At 37.6% G+C, this 18,880-nt stretch overlaps 1 protein-coding gene across 2 annotated transcripts in view; it reads left to right on the top strand.

The window, feature by feature from the left end:
* Nucleotides 1–18,880, top strand: part of DENND2B (DENN domain containing 2B) — a 76,142-nt gene that overhangs the window by 23,551 nt on the left and 33,711 nt on the right. Inside the window, exons 4-10 of one of the 2 annotated variants that reach the window (XM_070957464.1) lie at nucleotides 4,118–4,266; nucleotides 9,250–9,465; nucleotides 10,325–10,421; nucleotides 13,744–13,788; nucleotides 16,891–17,075; nucleotides 17,613–17,722; nucleotides 18,712–18,781. In XM_070957464.1, the coding sequence (XP_070813565.1) occupies nucleotides 4,118–4,266; nucleotides 9,250–9,465; nucleotides 10,325–10,421; nucleotides 13,744–13,788; nucleotides 16,891–17,075; nucleotides 17,613–17,722; nucleotides 18,712–18,781 (872 nt within the window). The remainder of the gene's footprint in view (nucleotides 1–4,117; nucleotides 4,267–9,249; nucleotides 9,466–10,324; nucleotides 10,422–13,743; nucleotides 13,789–16,890; nucleotides 17,076–17,612; nucleotides 17,723–18,711; nucleotides 18,782–18,880) is intronic. The other variant, XM_070957465.1, reaches the window with a different exon arrangement.

Here is an 18,880-nt window from a genome sequence, read left to right as displayed (position 1 = left end):
ATTTGTTTTCAGATTTTGTGCCTCATTGTCACTCCTGTGTCAGTACATCTATCTTTCTGAAGAGGCTGTGAATTTTTCAGATCTGTTCACAGCCTTACGCTAGAAGCCCTGTATTAGAAATTGCCTGTGAAGTAAGTTGTTTATTTCCAGATCTGGTCCTTTTATGAGAGCCAAAGTAGGAGAAATTCTTTAACTACAGCATGAAATTCCTCCTCCCAGATTAAAACCGTGACGTCATATAAATATAAGGAATGCAGTTTTTCTCAGTCCCATTTTTCATTGTTGCCTCCTATTTACTGCTTAGTTTTGCTTAGATGCAGCTTTCCATCTGCCATATTTCACAGCCAACAGGATGGACATCTTCCACTATGTCTCTGTCCTAAGGGACTGGGTGTATTTTTCAGTATGCTGAAGCAGCACAATGGGCATGAATAACATTAGTGCTTGAACCAGCACTAGATTATAATTTTTCCTCTGCAGCATGCTGATTGTATTACAATAGCTTACTCCCTTACTTTATCCCCATGGCATAGTCATCAACCTCCCTGGATAATCAGTCCTTCCCAATTTTACTGGGTTTCCAAAAGGCAATAAAGATCTAGAACTCCAGGAAGTTTAGGCTATTCTCAGGCTGGCATTCTCACTGGATGTTAATCAGAGTGATATGATTTTTCAAACTCTATGTTTGGCATTCTATATAAGCCCGTAGGAATTAATAAGATAGAAGCCAAAATGCATGTGTAAGTAAATAACTGTGCATATCGACTTTCAAAATTAAAAATAGTGCTTACTTCTATATGTCTCATAATGCACATTTTAAAAAATTCTTTCTTCTTACCAGCAGAATGTATTCTGTTTCTCAGGCTCTATATACAGCCAAACAAAATGTCCGAATTATAATTTATGCACGTTTACTTCATAATGTCTGAGAATCCTTTACAGTGCAATTCTGGAAAAGACTTTAAGGGCCACATTCCAATTTTATGTGGCCAAAGTTAAAGTAGATCAAGAAAGAATAAGCAAGAAAAATTCCAAATAAGCAAAGGCATCAAATGTCTCTTGCATCCTTATTCCTAAATAAGCAAAGGACATCTCTTCAAAACGCAGCTCTTCTATATGTCTATATAGAAATTGTTCTTGCTAGATTTAGTTTAATTCAGATGAGCATTATATGATTACAGCTTGTTTACAGAAAATGAAACAATTCAGTAACCCTCCATGTTTTATTTTTCCTAGCTTAAGGAAATAATGCTTTCACCATCAATGAAAGCACCATTTTTTCCTATAGAACGTTTGGGTAAATTGCAGCTTGCACTGTGAAACCTCATACTGTATATATCTTATTCATGTCAAGTGGAGCTCATGATGCTAATTCCATGATAAGAGAATAATAGACTGCAGCTTCTTAAAGAGAATTAAACGTATACAATCAGTTCTGGTTTGTATTGCCAACTTTCTGGAGCTTCTGAAAATATTTTTTTCATTTTTATTTCCCCCATTTCTAGCCATTGTTGTATAGCAGATAAATAAAATACCCTCTGAAAAACACATTTATAATTTTTGCCTCATGATGTGCGGTCGGTATTAGAGTTGTACCAAAGGTCTTTTGATAAGTTTCTACTTCAATTGCCAAATCCTTATAATCATCTTTTTGTTACTATACTTTGCACCTGTAAATTGACTTCCTTCAAAATCAATGGAACAACCTCAGTTTATCATCATTATGGATTTTTCTGGCAAGGAGGGAAGACAAAACATATCAATGTAGACTATTGCACACACACACATATATATATACCCCATAACGACTATGTTGTCATTAAAGCTGATTTGCTGAATAGGCAAATACATCTCTAAACTGTGCTTGATCGAAGCTGGGTGGTGTCTCTACTCCAGACTCTGCAAGTTCCAGTACAGTCTATACAACTGCATTCCATCCTTCTGAGATAATAATCAAGGACTGCCAGTGGAAACATTTTGTAGTGCAACAGCAGCAGCCATCCAAGCCTTTTAATTAAAACAATCCTAAAATATTGGTTTATGGGGATGAGCAATAGTATTTCACATGCACGAATCATCTGGAGATAATAGTGAGATGGCCAAGTTTACAGATGACACCAAATTATTCAGCATTGAAGAACTCCAACATGGTATCTCCAAAATTTTTGAATTGGAGGGGCAATGGGCAAAGTTTGGGATAATGTGCATCCCTGAAGGAATAAAATGAAAAAGCTTTTCAGGTATCAGTTAGAAACTGAGAGGCAGTGAGTTCTGGTCCCACGTTAGGCAAAAAGCCATTCAAGTGAGCTTGGGCCAGTCCCTCTCTCTCAGCCCTAGAACAGAGGCAGTGGCAAACTTTAAGTCAAAATTGACTCAAAAGCATGTGTGTGTATGCATACTCAAACACGTCCATCAAATCCTGAGAGTCTGGGAAAGTTGGTTCATACAAAAATAGCTATCAGTCTTTTTTGTTTTGTTTTAACTATCTGGTCATGTCTGGCTCTTGACAACTTTATAGGCAAGTGCTCCCCATGTTAATCAGTATAGAACCTCTTAATATAGATGCAATACTAAATTGGAACTACTCCATAAATTGACAAACTTGAAATGCATGGTTTAAGATTGAATTTAATGAAGTGATAGCTCTGAGTCTTACACCAGAGGCAACGGTTTGGTAAACAAGGGACAGAAGGCAGAGAACTCCAAGGCTGAATAAAGACACTAATACTTTTGAGTATATTGTGGTATTGTTTGCAAGTCAGACAAAGTGAGTTTATACTTAGATATTGGTGTAGACAATATACAGTTTCTCACTGGAACAAAATAGTGGCAAAAATTGTGCCTGAAAAAAAGTGCATATGCATATAAATAAATGGTATGAAGCATTTTTGCTGTAGTGTTCATAAATGATAATGTTTTTGCTTACATTTAAAGAAGGTAATCAGTAAAAAGACAGAATTATTCATCCCTAAAAGAATATTTCCCTAGCTAGCTGACAGTGGGGAACTAATTGTAGTAATGCCGTGTTTGTAGACTTCTTGAGAGAGCATACAAGGTTAGTGTTTGAATGTATGGCTGTTAAGTTTTTTGATAATAGATTTTCTGTACATTTCTGGAAAAATACAGGTGCCCACATATCTCTGAATTTCTAAATATTCTCCAGAATTCCAAAATGAACATTAGTATTTTCACCTGATAGGATACTACATATTAACTAAGTGAAAACCTTTCCAAATAATGTAATCCATTTTTTAATCTAAGAAATGTTGCATACCTAGAATAAAGGCCTAAGCCTTTATTTTTATTGATGATTCAAGCTGTTTATTGCAATATATACTTAATGGCTCATTTTTCTTTTCATGTAAATATCTGGCTTTGGCAAATTATTTTAGTGTTTTCTTTTGCAGGGAACCAATAGTTGCAGCAGTTCACTTTTCAGGATTCAGAATAGAGATATTTTTTCTTTGTGTCAGAATATCCTGCAGCTGTTTGGTGTCCTTTGGTGTCCTCTAATGGTCATCCAGAGTTTTGCAATCCTAATATGATACTGCAATTCTATGTGTGGTGGGTGCTTTATGCCTTATGTTAACTATAACTAATCATTAATACTGGGAAAGATAATTCGGCTAAAAAAGAGATTTTTAAAAAGTTGTGGTAATGTTATGTACAATTTATATCCCATAGTTATACCCAAATAGTCCAAGCGGTCATAAATAGCAGTATAATTTTCTAATCAGAGGAAGGGGTGGAGAGTTTTCATATTTGCAATCCAATACACAGTTATTCACTGAACTCAATAGCGTTTCTGAATCAAGTCTCACATGTCTGGTTTTCTTTAAAACAGTTATGTGCTTAATGTGTGTGTGTGTTTTAAATTCATGAACAAAGCTTGAGCTGTAGAGGCTCAGAAAGCAATCTTGTGAAATCTTTTTTTTTTTTTTAAATACACTGTCTTTCATAGCCAAAATCTACTCCAAGTACTTCCAGCTGCAGTTGAAAGATGAGTCACGCTGGAAGCTGAGGAGGTTTGCTATTAGCCTTTCTCTTAGTTCACATGATTTTTTTTTCTTTTAACATTCCTATCTGCTTTTCTTTCCTTGAAAAAAAAATTGTAAAGGAGATTCACCCAAGGAAAACCCATATGAGGATGTGGAACTGAAAGCCCGTAATGCAGGCCGAAAATCCCAGCAGCTTTCTGAAAATTCCCTGGATTCTTTGCACAGGATGTGGAGTCGACAGGACAGGAAGTACACAACACCTCCACAGGTAATAATAAATGCACTGCAGTGCACTGGGTTTTGTTTGAACTGTATGTTGTTGAGCGTGGTATTTATTTTCTTCTTGCAAAAAGGATCAGCAACAGGAGAATAGCTAGACAATTTAACCATATAAGTATACTAAACTGAGAAAGGGACATGAGAAAAGAAGGACATTAACATCTTTAATCTAAAATCTTTAATATGTATTAACTTTTTATTTGCTGTTCTTTTTTAAATACTGGTATAGTATTGTGAAATTGTTAGTATTCTGTATATTAACTTTTTTCAACTTGTAATTCCCAGAATTAGTTATTGAATGCCCTCTATTAAACAAAAAACCAATGTTTGGTTTCTCATTTTTTTTTCTATAATTTATATGCAGTCCTCTCTTACTTAATGTGCTCTATGAAGATACTAAAAATAGCAACTAATAAAATATAATTAGCTTGGGAAATAATAGAACATAGCAAAATTTTCCATAATCAGCTGCTTTACTCCTCATCTCCCCAAACCCGTTTTTAGTCTTTATAATAGCCATTCCAATCTTAAGTATATTAAAATGTCTCAATATGATATATTTCCAGATAAATTTAACAGAAAACAATGGGATGTACTGTATTTCCAAAGAAATGCCTTCAGTAACCTGGAAGAGTATGAAGCATTTAACACACAATAACCTATTGTAAAACCATTAAATATGTATCTGGCCTAACTTCTTGATTCTGTTCAGTTTTATATTTCTAAATTTAAAAGAACTTTAATGTTCAGCTCCTCTGAAACTAGACAAGTGTCATTCAAGAATTGAAACAGCTATTGTTTGAGGTCTGATGTATATGTCTGAGGAATAGATTGAAGTATATGAACAATTGATTCTAGCTTTGGAAATAAAAGAGTTATAGCAGTATTTCATGAATTTCTATTCAGAAAAAGATATTATTGAATTTGTGGCATTTTTTTCAGGATAATATATCTCCCATTGCAAATTTGGCGTACTTTCTGTACGTATTTTTGTATTCCCCATAAAAGGATGTGAGGTGATAGTCTAGTTTTGTTAATATTCTATTTTATTTTATGTGCATTAAAAACAGTTGCTAGTTCATGATTCATTTCTCTTAGCAGATTGTTATTAAAGCATCAGATATACAATCAAGCAAATTAAAGTGAAATCAACTTCAGTGTAACAAAAAATATCTTTTAGCTCATTGATTAAACCAGGAATGTTTTTCACAGCATCAGATTATAGCTTGTAGGTAGTGTAGGAGGAAAGCTGTGTTAGCCAAATCAGAAGGACTCTGGTAGCACCTTTTCCAACTAACAATTTTATTAAAAGGCATATGCTTTCAGGGATAAAACCTTTTATGATGAAAAGGTGCTACCAGACCCTTCCTGATTTTTAGATAGTAGACAAGAAAGCTTGCTAGAGAATGCTATAAAACAGCAGTGCCATAAGAAGAGCCTATTCAGTTAGATGCAAATCCAATTAGTACAGCATGACTAAATAAATAAATGAATTCAGTGGTGGGTTTCAAATTTTTTTACTACTGGTTCTGTGGGTGTGGCTTGGTGGCCGTGGCATGGATTGGTGGGCGTGGCTTGGTGGGCGTGACAGGGGAAAGATACTGTAAAAGCTCCATTCCTACCCCACTCCAGGAGAAGGATACTGCAAAATCCCCATTTCCTCCCAATCAGCTGGGACTTGGGAGGCAGAGAATAGATGGGGGCGGGGCCAGTCAGAATTTTTACTACTGGTTCTCTGAACTACTCAAAATTTCCGCTACCGGTTCTCCAGAACTGGTCAGAACCTGCTGAAACACACCTCTGAATGAATTGCTTCAAAAAATCATACAGAAATAATGACACATCCTCTCCTGTTTCCTTCAACTGGTTAGTGTATCGACCCTAACATGGGAAGTAATACATAACTATCATGATAATAACTATCTGTCTCCCTCTTCTTCAAGGGTTTGTTTCAAAGACTCTGTAAAGCAGAATCTGGAACTGTGCCCTAAAACAGGAAGTTCTAATTGCCCTTTTAATGCCCTATGCAATAGTGCTTGTTTACTTACTTATTTATTTATCTATTTTTTTTATTGCAATAGCACTTAGATTTATATACCATCCCATAGTTCTTTACAGCCCTTTCTGGGCGATTTACAATGTCAGTATGTTGCCCCCAACAATCTGGATCCGCTTTTTACCAACCTTTCGAGGATGGAAGGCTGAGTCAACCTCAACTTCAGGGTGTGGGCAGAGTTAGCCTGCAATACTGAATTCTAACCACTGCGCCACAAAGGCCCTTCCTTCCTTCCTTCCTTCCTTCCTTCCTTCCTTCCTTCCTTCCTTCCTTCCTTCCTTCCTTCCTTCCTTCCTTCATATTTCTAAACTGTCCATCTCCTTCAGAGAGGGGCATATAGAATCTGTGCTTTCAAATCCTAGTATCCAAGGGTGGGTTACTACCGGTTTGCAACAGGATCACTCACGCATGCGCAGATCGCGTCTAATGACATCAGGGTCAGTGGGTGGAGCCTCCCGCCAGTTTTACTACTGGTTCTATAGAACCAGTCCGAACTGGGGGCAACCCACCACTGCTAGTATCTAATGATTTATTTATTTATTTATTTATTATATTTCTATACCACCTTTCTCCCGTAGGACTCAAGGCGGTGTACAGTCAAGAAAAATATAGACACACAAACATCATAAAATTGCTAATTAAAATTATTACTTAGTTTGGTCAATTAAATAAAACCCAGAATTAGATAACATTTAAAAAATCATTCACATGTTCGTATGTTTAGTCCCGCCTGTTGGAACATCAGGGTCTTGAGGGCACGGCAGAAAGCACGGAGATCAGGGATATTCCGTATCTCCGGGGGCAGTTCATTCCAAAGGGTTGGAGCCCCCAGAGAGAAGGCCCTCCCCCTGGGAGTCGCCAGTCGACATAATTTGACTGACGGTACCCTGAGTAGTCCCTCCCTGTGAGAACGAACTAGTCGGTGGGAGGCTATTGATTTGCTTTACTTCCTGCTTTATTTTCTGTTGTTGATTCCTCTGTACTTCCACTCCATGCAGCCTCATTCCTACAGTACTCCCAATTCTTTATACTAATGCTAAAATGCAATTTTTGATTCCATGTCATTGCTGCTTTAATCTAACAAATTCCTTTTATTGAACATTCACTGAAACTCATTTAAAATATTATTGGAAGTAGTGGACATAGAGTAGAGCCTAACACTTCATGTCATATGGCAGCCTGACTGACAACTCATACTCAACTCATCAGGAAGTTATTCATGATGTTTATAGTGAACCTCTTTCGGCACTTACTATCATCAATGGTGGACATGCCCGGAAGCACAAAAATTTTGGGGAAAAATAAAAAAATGGCTGAATGAAATTTTAAATCAAAAAATTGAATGGTCACCAGAGACATGCCAGCTTGGCTCCAAACCAGATAAGATTAAGAAGGATCTATGGTATTTAGCTCTCCACATTATCACGGCGGCAAGATTGACATACGCGCAATTTTGGAAAAATCAAAATATCCCATCAGAGGAAGCAGTTATAAAAAAGATTTTAGACTGTGCGGAAGCAGATAAATTAACCAAGAAGTTAAAAGAGAGAGACCAAACACAAATATGTTTATCCTGGGAAAAATTATATACTTGGCTAGAGAAGAGAAAATCATAACCCAATCCAGAAGAGGAAAAGTAGTTATGGAGAAAACTATATTATACAAGGAAAGTGAGGTCGGTTAGACCTAATTGATATATAAAGAGATATAAGTTGTTCTATCTCCCCTAGATTGTAATACTATATTGAATAGTTAGTGGCTAAGGTGCTAGCTGCACCTTTTACTTGTTTGTCACTTGTGATGTTTTTTGTGTTGTATGTTATTTATATGGTGTGTTGTTATTTTCTGTTTGTTTTTAATGGAAAATGTAAATAAAGATTATTTTAAAAAAAATATAGTGAACCTCTTTCCTCATGGGTTCTGGTATTGGCCTCTGGAGCAATAAAGAATAAGTTCACTTTGTCTTCCATTTGAGAGCTCTTCAGATATGAGATTGCTATGTATCCATCCTTAATTACTGTATCTCTTCTATAAGTTAATGACCCAGAGTTTCTATAAGGTTTCTTTCCAGAGCTTGATTTCCAACAGTTTACATTTTTGTAGCCATTTTCTGAACCTACTCTAATTTATCTATGCCCATGTTGAATTATGGTGCCCAGAATTAGTTACAATGTTCCACATGGATCTAATCTCAGCAGAGTAGAATGGAACTTTGTATGATATGGATTCTGGGGTCACTGCAAACCAGTAAATAATGGCATATGCATAGCACATGTAACACTACTATTCCATGAGCTGCACTGGCTGCTGATGTGTTTCTAGGTGCTGGTTGTCACCTTAAAAGCCTACATGACTTGGGACTGGGTTTCCATGGGTTTCTAACCATCCAATTTGATCCAACAGATTGGATCTGCAGAGCCCATCAGCCAAAGAGTGTTGAGTGGCAGGAACTAGATGAGTTTTCTTTGCTGTAGCCGTTGCTTTATGGAATATTCTCCCCTCAGAGATTAGAATGGCCCTAATACTATTAACCTTTCATAATGCTTTAAAAACTTGGCTATTTATTCAGGCCCAGGGCTCAGAACGTGTTAAAGGCCCCGTTACTTAGCTTTAGTATTAGCTGATTAATCATCACGGCTGCTGTTTGTAGTTTTTTTTTTTATTTTGTGGGTGTTTTTACTGTTTTAATGTTTTTAATTGCTTTATCATTTTAAAATTGTAAGCCATCCAAAGTCAGTTGGTTGAATTGGGTGGCTATAGAAATCAATCAATCAATCAATAAAACTAATGTAGCAGTTTAGCAGCTGTGTTAGATTGTTAGCTTCTATTCAACATTTTTCATTTTCTATTAATTAAGCATTCAGCCAGGCCTTTTCGTTATTTCAGTAGCTATAATTTTATTTTCTTTCTTTTTAGCTACCTTTAAAGCCTAGCAGCCAGTCCCTAAGAATTGGAAACTGGTCAGAAAGGAAAAGCCATCGCCTGCCACGTTTACCCAAGAGGCACAGCCATGATGATATGCTCTTGCTGGCCCAGCTTGGCATTCCTTCCTCTCCTTCTAGCCTGAATGATGACAGTTTGAGTACTACCAGTGAACTTCTATCTGCACGCAGGGCTCGCAGAGTCCCAAAGGTACAGTAATGGCCACTGTAGTCTTCTTGCAACTCTAGAAGATTTGGTTTTCTCTCTCTGAACCATGTTCTGATATTTGAATTATTCTTGTAAGTAAACTGTGTGTTGTATTTATTGGATTATTTTATACTTTTCCTCCTCAGTTGTAGATTGAGTAACTATTTCAGAATGTGAACTACCTTTCCTACTTTGAATGCAAATAACTCTCCATCAGCTGTTGAAACGACATACCTCATATCCATTTAACCCCAAAGAGCCAGGATTATTTGTGGCTAATTGAAAGCTAATTAGTTGGGTTCACTGATCTCGTTTTTGTGTTCACAAGAGAAGCTCTCCCCTGTCATTCAATTAAATGTGCCGTGTGAATAGGGACAGTATTGCTATGCATAATAATTATTTGGATAAGGCCATAATGCTAGAAAAATGGAAGGAAAGAAAGAAAAAAAGAACAGTAAGACAAATTGAATTGATTACAGTGGTAATTGGAAGACTTGAAATGCCAGACTTGGGATAGATCACCCTGGAGAAGGACTGTCCTACCAACCTTTTGGCACATAATCAGTCAAGCAATCCATCAGTGAAATTAAATACTGGAAATACTGGAAATTATTTGAAACAATCTTTAGCCTGACTGAAACTATGCAACATTTTGGGTCACTTCCATATACTATGACCTTCTATTGAATCTTGGAACACCTATTGTAGAACCTCTTTTGGATAAATTTTGAATACATGAAACTATTTCTCATATTTATATTTAACAATTTTAATAGCTTCAAGTGAAAGAGAATTGCTGCTTGATTTATGTTTGTCCTGAATTTCTGTATGCAGTGCCAATGGTTCTTTGCTTCTTTTACAGCTGGTACAGAGGATCAATTCTATCTATAGTGCAAAAAGAGGGAAGAAAAGATTGAAGAAGCTTTCAATGTCCAATATTGAAACTGCATCACTGCGAGGTATAGCACAGAAATCTTTTGGATTTATAGGAAAGTGTTGATCATCAGTTACAGAAATTACTGCGATTTGTTAGATAGTTCGGATGCCAATATTTCCTATGACAAAAACAAAAGTTTTAAGATTAAATGCTTGTTCCTTTGCATGTGAGGGATATATGAATTAAGTTATATTTTCTGATGCAAGTCCTTGAGTGCATCAGTTACAGTACATACACCCAGTGGTGGGATTCAACTTTTTTAACAACCGGTTCTGTGGGCGTGGCTTAGTTGGGGGTGTGGCTTGGTGGTCATGTGACCGGGTGGGTGTGGCTAGCTGATCATGTGACTGGGTAGGCGTGGCTAGCTGATCATGTGACCGGGTGGGCATCCCTATGTGCATAGGGACTACTCAGAGGACTGAAAAAAGTCATTTCTGACTGATCCTCGCACTTTTGACCAGTCCTCACACTTATGACCATCCTCACATTTATGCCCGTTGCAGCATTCTTAACAACCGTGTCAGTCATTTCACCACTACTTCTTTTCACCACGGTGACAAGATAGGGCTCAAAACGTAAAATGTGAGGACAGTCGTAAGTTCAAGGACTGGTCAAAAGTGTGAGGACCAGTCAAAAATAACTTTTTCAGCCCTCTGGAGTAGTCCCTACCCAGAGGGCTGAAAAAAGTGATTTCTGACAGGTCCTCGCACTTTTGACCGGTCATCCTTTATGCCATCATTTATCTTCTAGTCCAGAGATCTCCAACCTTGGCAACTATAAGCCTGGCAGACTTCAACTCCCAGAATTCCCCAGCCAGCTATGCTGGCTAGAGAATTCTGGGAGTTGAAGTCCACAAGTCTTAAAGCTGCCAAGTTTGAAGACCGCTGAGCTAGGGCTTTGGGGCCAGCCTTTTGGGGAGGGGGTCCCATTCGGAGAGACCCCCTGCCTCTCAGGAAGCATCAGGCCCAGGCAGAGAAAGTTGCCAAGATGGGAGATCTCTGGACTAGAAGACCTCCAAAGGTCCCTTCCAACTCTGTAATTCTGGTATTGGCAAGCAAGCACAGTTAAGCTACTTAAATCCTCCAGAGCAGGGGTCCCCAACCTTTTGGACCTCAGGGACCACCAAGTTCATATTTTTAAATTTTGCGGACCACTAATACAAATCCAGCGCACTGCTTGCTGAAGCACCTGGACTCCCAGTGACGGGATAGGGTCCTTCAGGCACTCTCCCCCCTCTTTCTCTCTCTCTCTCCCCCTCTCTCATTCTCTCTTTCTCTCCACCCTGTTTCTCTCTCCCCCACTCTTTCTCTCTCCCCCTCTTTCTCTCTCTTTCTCTCTCCCCCTTTCTCTCATTCTTTCTCTCTCTCTCCCCCCTTCTCTCTCCCCCACTCTTTCTCTCCCCCCTCTTTCTCTCTCTCTCTCCCCCTCTTTCTCTCATTCTCTTTCTCTCCCCCCTTTCTCTTTCTCTCTCTCCCCCCCACTCTCCCCCACTTTCTCTCTCTCATTCTCTTGCAGGGGGCCGATCTGATGTCTGCAATGGAGAGCAAAATCCAGCTTCTTCTCTCTGCTGTAAGTGCAGCATCAGGATTCTGCCTTGGTATATTTGCGGCGCAAGGCAGCCCTCGTTTCCTGCTGACTCGGAGTGGTAAACAGCGTCTGGTTCGGGGAGCAGCCGGATTTTGCTCTCCATTGCTCTCTCGGCCCCCTGCAAACTCTCATCTATCGAGAAGTCCAACCAAAGTTTCCTGCACCACTTCAGGGAGTGCTCCTCGAGAGACGAGAGCTTGCAGGGGGCCAAGAGAGCAATGGAGAGCAAAATCCGGCTGCTCCCCGAACCAGACGCTGTTTACCGCTCTGAATCCCAAGCGGCAGGAGATGAGGGCTGCCTTGTGCCGCAAATATACCAAGGTGGAATCCTGATGCCGCACTTACAGCGGAGAGAAGAAGCCGGATTTTGCTCTCCATTGCAGACACTAGATCGTATTGCACCATCTGCAAAAATGCAAAAATTTCCAAATGTAGCCCTGCCCTCTAACAGCCCTCCTGATGTTCAACTGTTGTCTCTCAAGGAGGATGCTTGGCCATCTTCATGTTTGAAAGGATTCTACATGTAACAGCAGATGTCTCCCACCCTGGTAGCTTTAAGACTTGTGGATTTCAACTCCCAGAATTCTCCACAATTCCCCAGAATGGGCTAGGCGGGAGTTTAAGTCCACAGGTTGTAAAAGAGCCACAATTGCCCAGCCATGGGCTAGGGTAGGCTGATGCCGCGCAGGTGGGAGGCGGGTCGCGTGAGCCAGCAATTTAACAAACGGTTCGGTGTGCTGCGAGGCCAATAAATTGCAAAAAAACACCGAACCGTTTGTTAAATTACTGGCTCACCCGCCCCTCGCTCCACCCTGCCCCCACTATTTATTGGCAAGGGGCGGGGCGAGCCAGAAATTTAACAAACGGTTTGGCCGAACCACCTAGAACCGGCAGAATCCCACCACTGCATACACCCAATTACTAATTCTGGAGTAACCTGGGAAAGTTAGTGTAGCTTCACAAATCTGTACTGTGTAAAGCAAGGAGCAGCTGGTTTTCATTGTTCCTTGGAATTTATCCACTAAAATTTCTGCAGTGGTAGTCCACAAGTGTGGTTATGGTGAACCAATATATTCAATTATATATTTATTATGTGAAACACGTAAATACAATAGCAGGATTTATTAACTAGACTGTATGTCCTTACTGTTTCCAAAGAAATGTTTTTAATGTCTGTTAAATTCTGCCTATGTCATTTATTTGAATTCTGCCTGTGTATATATATGCCGATGTAGAAGAAATGTCAGAAACTTCAAATGAACCTTATTCCGAAGGTATGTAGCTGTAGCTTTAGGATGAAACTTTAATCCTGCTCCTGATGAAGGGAGACCTATGTGGTAGTGCTCACGTAGATGTGGCTGTTCCTCATAGCAACTGGTGGTGTGGGTGTAGTAGTTTGCTTGTCTAAGAACATTTAACTAGAGTGTACACCTCTTCCTTGAACTTCTTGAAAGCTGCTTGCTGGAATGAATCACAGTTTGACTACTGTGATAGCCCTGACGTTTTGTTCAAACTGGCATTTTTCATATTATTAATTGATATTACTCAGCCAATTTAAACTTTTAAGAGGTTCCTCTTTAAAATGTTGCACAACTTCTTTTAATACCTAAATAATTTGGATGGGAAACATCAAAACAGTTTTCTAAATGTTTCCTAAAGCAGCATAGACATGCTGAAGCAATCTTTTCTTAAACACTTGCAAATCATGAACCATTTTCTACAAAGAAAATTTTGGCACGTGTTCATTTCTTTTTCAGATGAAAACAGTGAGAGTGAAAGTGATTCAGATGATAGATTTAAAGGTGAGAAATTCATCAGTTGTTTTTCCTAAATACATTATAACCCAATAAAATTGGGTTGGGGACAAGATTAGGGTTTTTTTCCCCTCAGAGAACTCATGACGTCTTAGGAGAGGGATGACTGTTCTGCATGCCATCAACTTTCATGCTTCATAGATAGAATTATTCTTCCTTTTAAAATATTAAAAAGTAACCAGAACTAATTTGACTAGAAATAGCAATGGAATAAAAGAAATTGACTTTTGTATGTGGTTTTGTGTAATTGGAAACAATTGTTTATACGTCTTTCAGCTATTTTGAAATATACTGTGTATTAAGTCACAGTATTTAATTCACCTTGTGCTGCTGTTATTTCAAAAGATGCAAATCAAATATCTTTGAACTCTAGATCAAAAAGGGCAAAATACTTCAAGAAAGCAAAAACTCAGTTTTAAGAGTAGAACAGATTTTGCAAAGGATAAGAAATAATCCATTCATCTGCCAGATGGAATTCAGAGCTTCATATGTAGTAGATGCATAAAACATTTTTATTTGCAAGGGTGGAGTGGGAAATAGATATATTTGAGTTAAGAAACATTTGTAAAGAGGCCTGTCTGGGACCTGACCTCACCTGCTGTTTGGTGGTTAATTGCTGTATTCTGCAGAAAATGCTGAATCATGTCCAGCTTTAAAACAGTTAATGCTATGCCATGGTCGTAAAATTACAAAATCTCGAAGGGATGACAGCTTCAGTATTGAGTTATATTGTTTTAGTGATGACACTTGCTTTTTTCCATTTAAATTATGTTCTCAGTTTAATACTAAATATTAGATTATATAACTAATAACATGGGCAATCAGAAATTAATGGTATGAAGTTTTCTTAAATGCACAAAACATTTTGAATATGCTAAATGAAAGGACCCTGTAAATGAAATAAATTTCCCTTCACTCTAGCAGTTCCCTGCACATATCCTCTGGGATATAATCAAGAGTTACAGTACTGTATTAGTAATCATTATAGTAAACTTATGAAGTTTACCAGTAATGTTATCCCCCAGTTATATAGTGGAAGGAAAGAAGCCTCCCTAAAGCAGAAAATTATTTCTTCATGAAATTACTTCATTATTTTTGCCCTTTGATTTGCAGGGGTCCATAATGGTGATGCATTGACATCACAAGAATTGGCAGGAGCCAACATTTCAGTCCCTTTAGGTTTTAGGATTCCTCGTCTCCTCCTAACAGATATTATTACAGGAAATAATACCGTTGCATTAAATATCATAAACTTATTTTACAACATATAGCACATCAAATCATTATTTTGCCACTGGCAAGAACTTGTGGGAAGGTTGGCTTATCAGGACTGCCAAAAGCTCCATATGGCTTCTACCTGATCCAGGGTAAAAACAAATTGATCACTAAACTCAACTAAGTTGGATTAAATTCTTCTCAGCTATGAGCACGTGCTTTTCAGCACTATACTAGTCCTGTGCAGCTTCTTAGCCATGAAGAAACTTCCCCAATCTGAAGGACTGATTTTTTTTTTTTAAAAAAAATATTGACTGAGACACTGTCCATTTTTAGACTTCTTTTTTAAAAAATGAAAACATTGTGAAATAACTGGGCACAATCACTTCTCCTTTCCTGTATCTGCTTTTGATGCCATTGCTGACCAGCAGTCAGATCTATCTAACACTCTCTCACCTGGCCAGTAAATATATTTTTATGGAGTTGTTTTCCCAACTAATGCCAGATTTTCTTCTATTTCAAATAAATTTTCTGGCCTGAGATTGATGCAGATCACTGTGGTATGTGTAACTTTAGGTACAGCAGAAACAGATGGTAAAACTGCAACGTGTTGCGGCTAATTTTATGGAGTGATATTATTAAAATAGTAATATGTATGTTTGTTACTAATTGCCCTTAAAAGTAATATCTTGTTTATTGGATCTTGCTGTAATATATAGAGAGCATATATTCTATATAATCAGTGAACCATCAAAACTATCATATAAAACTGAAATACTGACCTCTACATGTCTGATCTGCAGTTAATAAATCCTGACATGTGACTTATATTGCCTTGGAGAGATACTCTCTTCTTCATTCCCATTTGTTTTTCTAACCAGCTGGAAAAATGATTTTAAAATTTCAATATTTCCATAATGTGCTGTGTCCCTGAGCTAGTCTTAACTACCATTTGTTTTGTTTTGTGGAAAGTGATTTCTAAGTTCAATCAATCAATTTATTTATTTTATTTGTATTCCATCTGTCAGGGTTCCAAGGAACACCCCCAACAAAATACCACCTTTATTATTTTTATAGATAACTCAAGTTAGTGAAGATATCCAACACACCTTCTTCCTTCTATTTTCTCCAGCCCTGGAGAAAATTTTCTCCAGCCCTCACAACAGCCCTGTGAGGAGGGTTGGGCTGAGAGCGGGGGATGGGCTCAAAGTCACCCAGCCACCTTTTATGGCTAAGGAGGGACTTGAATTCATAGTCTTCCACTTTCTAGTCTGGTGCTGGTGCCTTAATCACTACACCAAACTACCTCTCAATTCCTATAGTTCTGTTTTAAACATAACCAACAGATTACATATGCATACATGTCTTGTTTAATAAAATTGTGCATAAACATAGCAAGGTTAGTAGCTGCAGAAATCTGGAAATGATTTCATAATTAGTAATGTATAAATTATTAGTACTTACCATAGTAAAAACATCACTAAAATATAGAATGGATTATTTATTGATTGTAAGGTTACTTGATTTTTATTTATTAATTAAGAAATTGTTTGGGAAATGTTAGGCATGACATCTGTTATACAGTATATGGTGCTGTGGAGTTGATTGAGGGTGTTTAATTGTTTAGATCGTGGTTATCCAACCTTTTGGCTTGCCTGGGCCTCATAGAGGATTTTCACATAATAACGTTAAAAGTTTACGGTCTCATGGGCCTGTATTACTTGTGGCCCAGGCCACATGTGATCCATGGGACACAGATTAGACATGCCTGGTTTTGATGATGTATGGTTCTTTTCAAGGACTTCTTGAATGCTCACAATTTCAGATGATTCACACAACCACCAGCTAATGCTTCTTGTTTTTTGGAAATGCTAGCTCATACCCAGCGGCTTGTCCACATCCAGTCAATGCTAAAGAGGGCTCCTAGTTATCGAACTCTGGAATTGGAGTTAATTGAATGGCAGGAACGTGAACTGTTTGAGTATTTTGTGGTGGTTTCTCTTAAGAAGAAGCCCTCCAAAAATACATACCTTCCTGAAGTCACATATCAGTTTCCAAAGGTAAAAGTAAGAATTCCTTTTAATTATGAGTAATTTCTTGATTACTGTCACAAGATCCGTTTACTTCATTTCTTGTTATGTCTGTTTCTACTATGATATTTAGAGCACTGCTGTGTGTGTGTGTGTGTGTGTGTGGTATGTGTGTGTATGTCTATATCTATCTATCTATCTATCTATCTATCTATCTATCTATCTATCTATCTATCTTATATGTGTGTATGTGAGAGGGAGAGGGAGCGAGAGAGGTCTTATTTAGGTGAGTGACAAAGGTATTAAATATAGAGTGTTTTTATTATTGGAATCTTCCTAAAAAAGAAATACTGCTGAAATGTTTGGTTCTGTTACTTCTCTTTGTTTTGTGACATCATTAAGCCTGAACCTCTGGCTTATAGAAACGATGAGTGTAGCTATCTGTACAGGAAGGGAGAATGATGCAAGTAATATTATGCTGTTGAATTCTGAATTCCTAATGTTGTTTTCAAAAGATGAATTTGAGTCTGTGCTAAATGCTGCTGATGTTGATTTCTTCAATCACAGCTAGAAAGACCCACAAAACAAGTTCGGGAAGCTGAAGAGCGACTCAAAGCCATTCCTCAGTTTTGTTTTCCAGATGCCAAAGACTGGAATCCAGTATCTGAATATAACAGGTGAACTGCACTCCCATCACCACAGTACTAGCTTTTTACAAAGTAACCAAGCTTGCACAATGCTTTCCCTTGTATTCAACTCTAGGGAACTAATAGCATCTCTCTATAGTTTCTGTTATATTATTCCTCCTCATCCAGTTCTCACTTAGTTGAAAAGTTAGGAACAGAATTATGAAGCTTTTCCAGCTTTCAAACCATTCTTGCATTTACTTCAAAGCCAGAATATTTGAACAAATAGATTTTGAAAGTCATAACTTTAATGCAACTGTTAATTATTTAATTTGGAATTGAAACCCTGAGTTTCTCTTCCATTTCTTAGATTTTTTAACAGTAGTTTATGCTATATAGAGTTTGCCATTTAGGATTGTACTGCATTTAAATTATTATCTATTAACCATTATTTTTGCAACATAAACCTGCAGTTGGCAATCAACACTGGCAGCAGTAGAAGTGGAACTTTTGTCTCTTTCTTTCCCCCCCCCCATTTTGATTCTTGTTGGGGAGGATTTTTTTTTAATGTTAATGTTTTTTGAGGTTTGACAAATCTGTTTTATTTTTTGCTAATGATGACTAGACTATAGCATGGCCAAATTGTAATAAGGAAACCTGCAGGACTGCAGAAAGGGCTATGTCTGAGCTGTGGATTGCCTCTTTTACTTTTGCTATATTTCTATTGACTAAATGTTTAGTACTACATTTTGTAATAATAAAATTTGAATTAATTTTAAAATAGGAAATATAAGGCATTTCCTCATTGCACCTCATTTTCAATACTATACTTATTGACACATGGATAAGTACATATTGTCTGGTTAATACCAAAACCTGAACAAAAATGGTAGATAATTCACAAGATTTATCTGATTAGAAGATATCTGACAACATCTGAATCTGAAGAAAAATATGATTAGTTGAAAGAAAAAGCAGAGGCATTATTCTTGGCCTTATGTTTTGTAATAGATTACAACATGTACTAATTTTTGTTGCAGTGAAACATTCTCTTTCATGCTGACTGGAGAAGATGGCAGCAGAAGGTTTGGCTACTGCAGGAGGTTACTGGTGAGTATTATCAATCTTTTTTTTAAAGTACTAAATTCTGGAATGCTAAGCACATCATAACAATTGTTTCAAAAAGGAAAAAAATACAAGGTTTTGTGT

The sequence above is a fragment of the Pituophis catenifer genome, unplaced genomic scaffold (assembly GCF_029215685.1).
Source record: "Pituophis catenifer annectens isolate HBS135680 unplaced genomic scaffold, rPitCat1.0.hap2 SCAF_1, whole genome shotgun sequence".
Classification (NCBI taxonomy): Eukaryota; Metazoa; Chordata; class Lepidosauria; order Squamata; family Colubridae; genus Pituophis; species Pituophis catenifer.
Note: the sequence above shows the minus strand (reverse complement) of the source record. Positions and strands in the feature narration are given on the sequence as shown.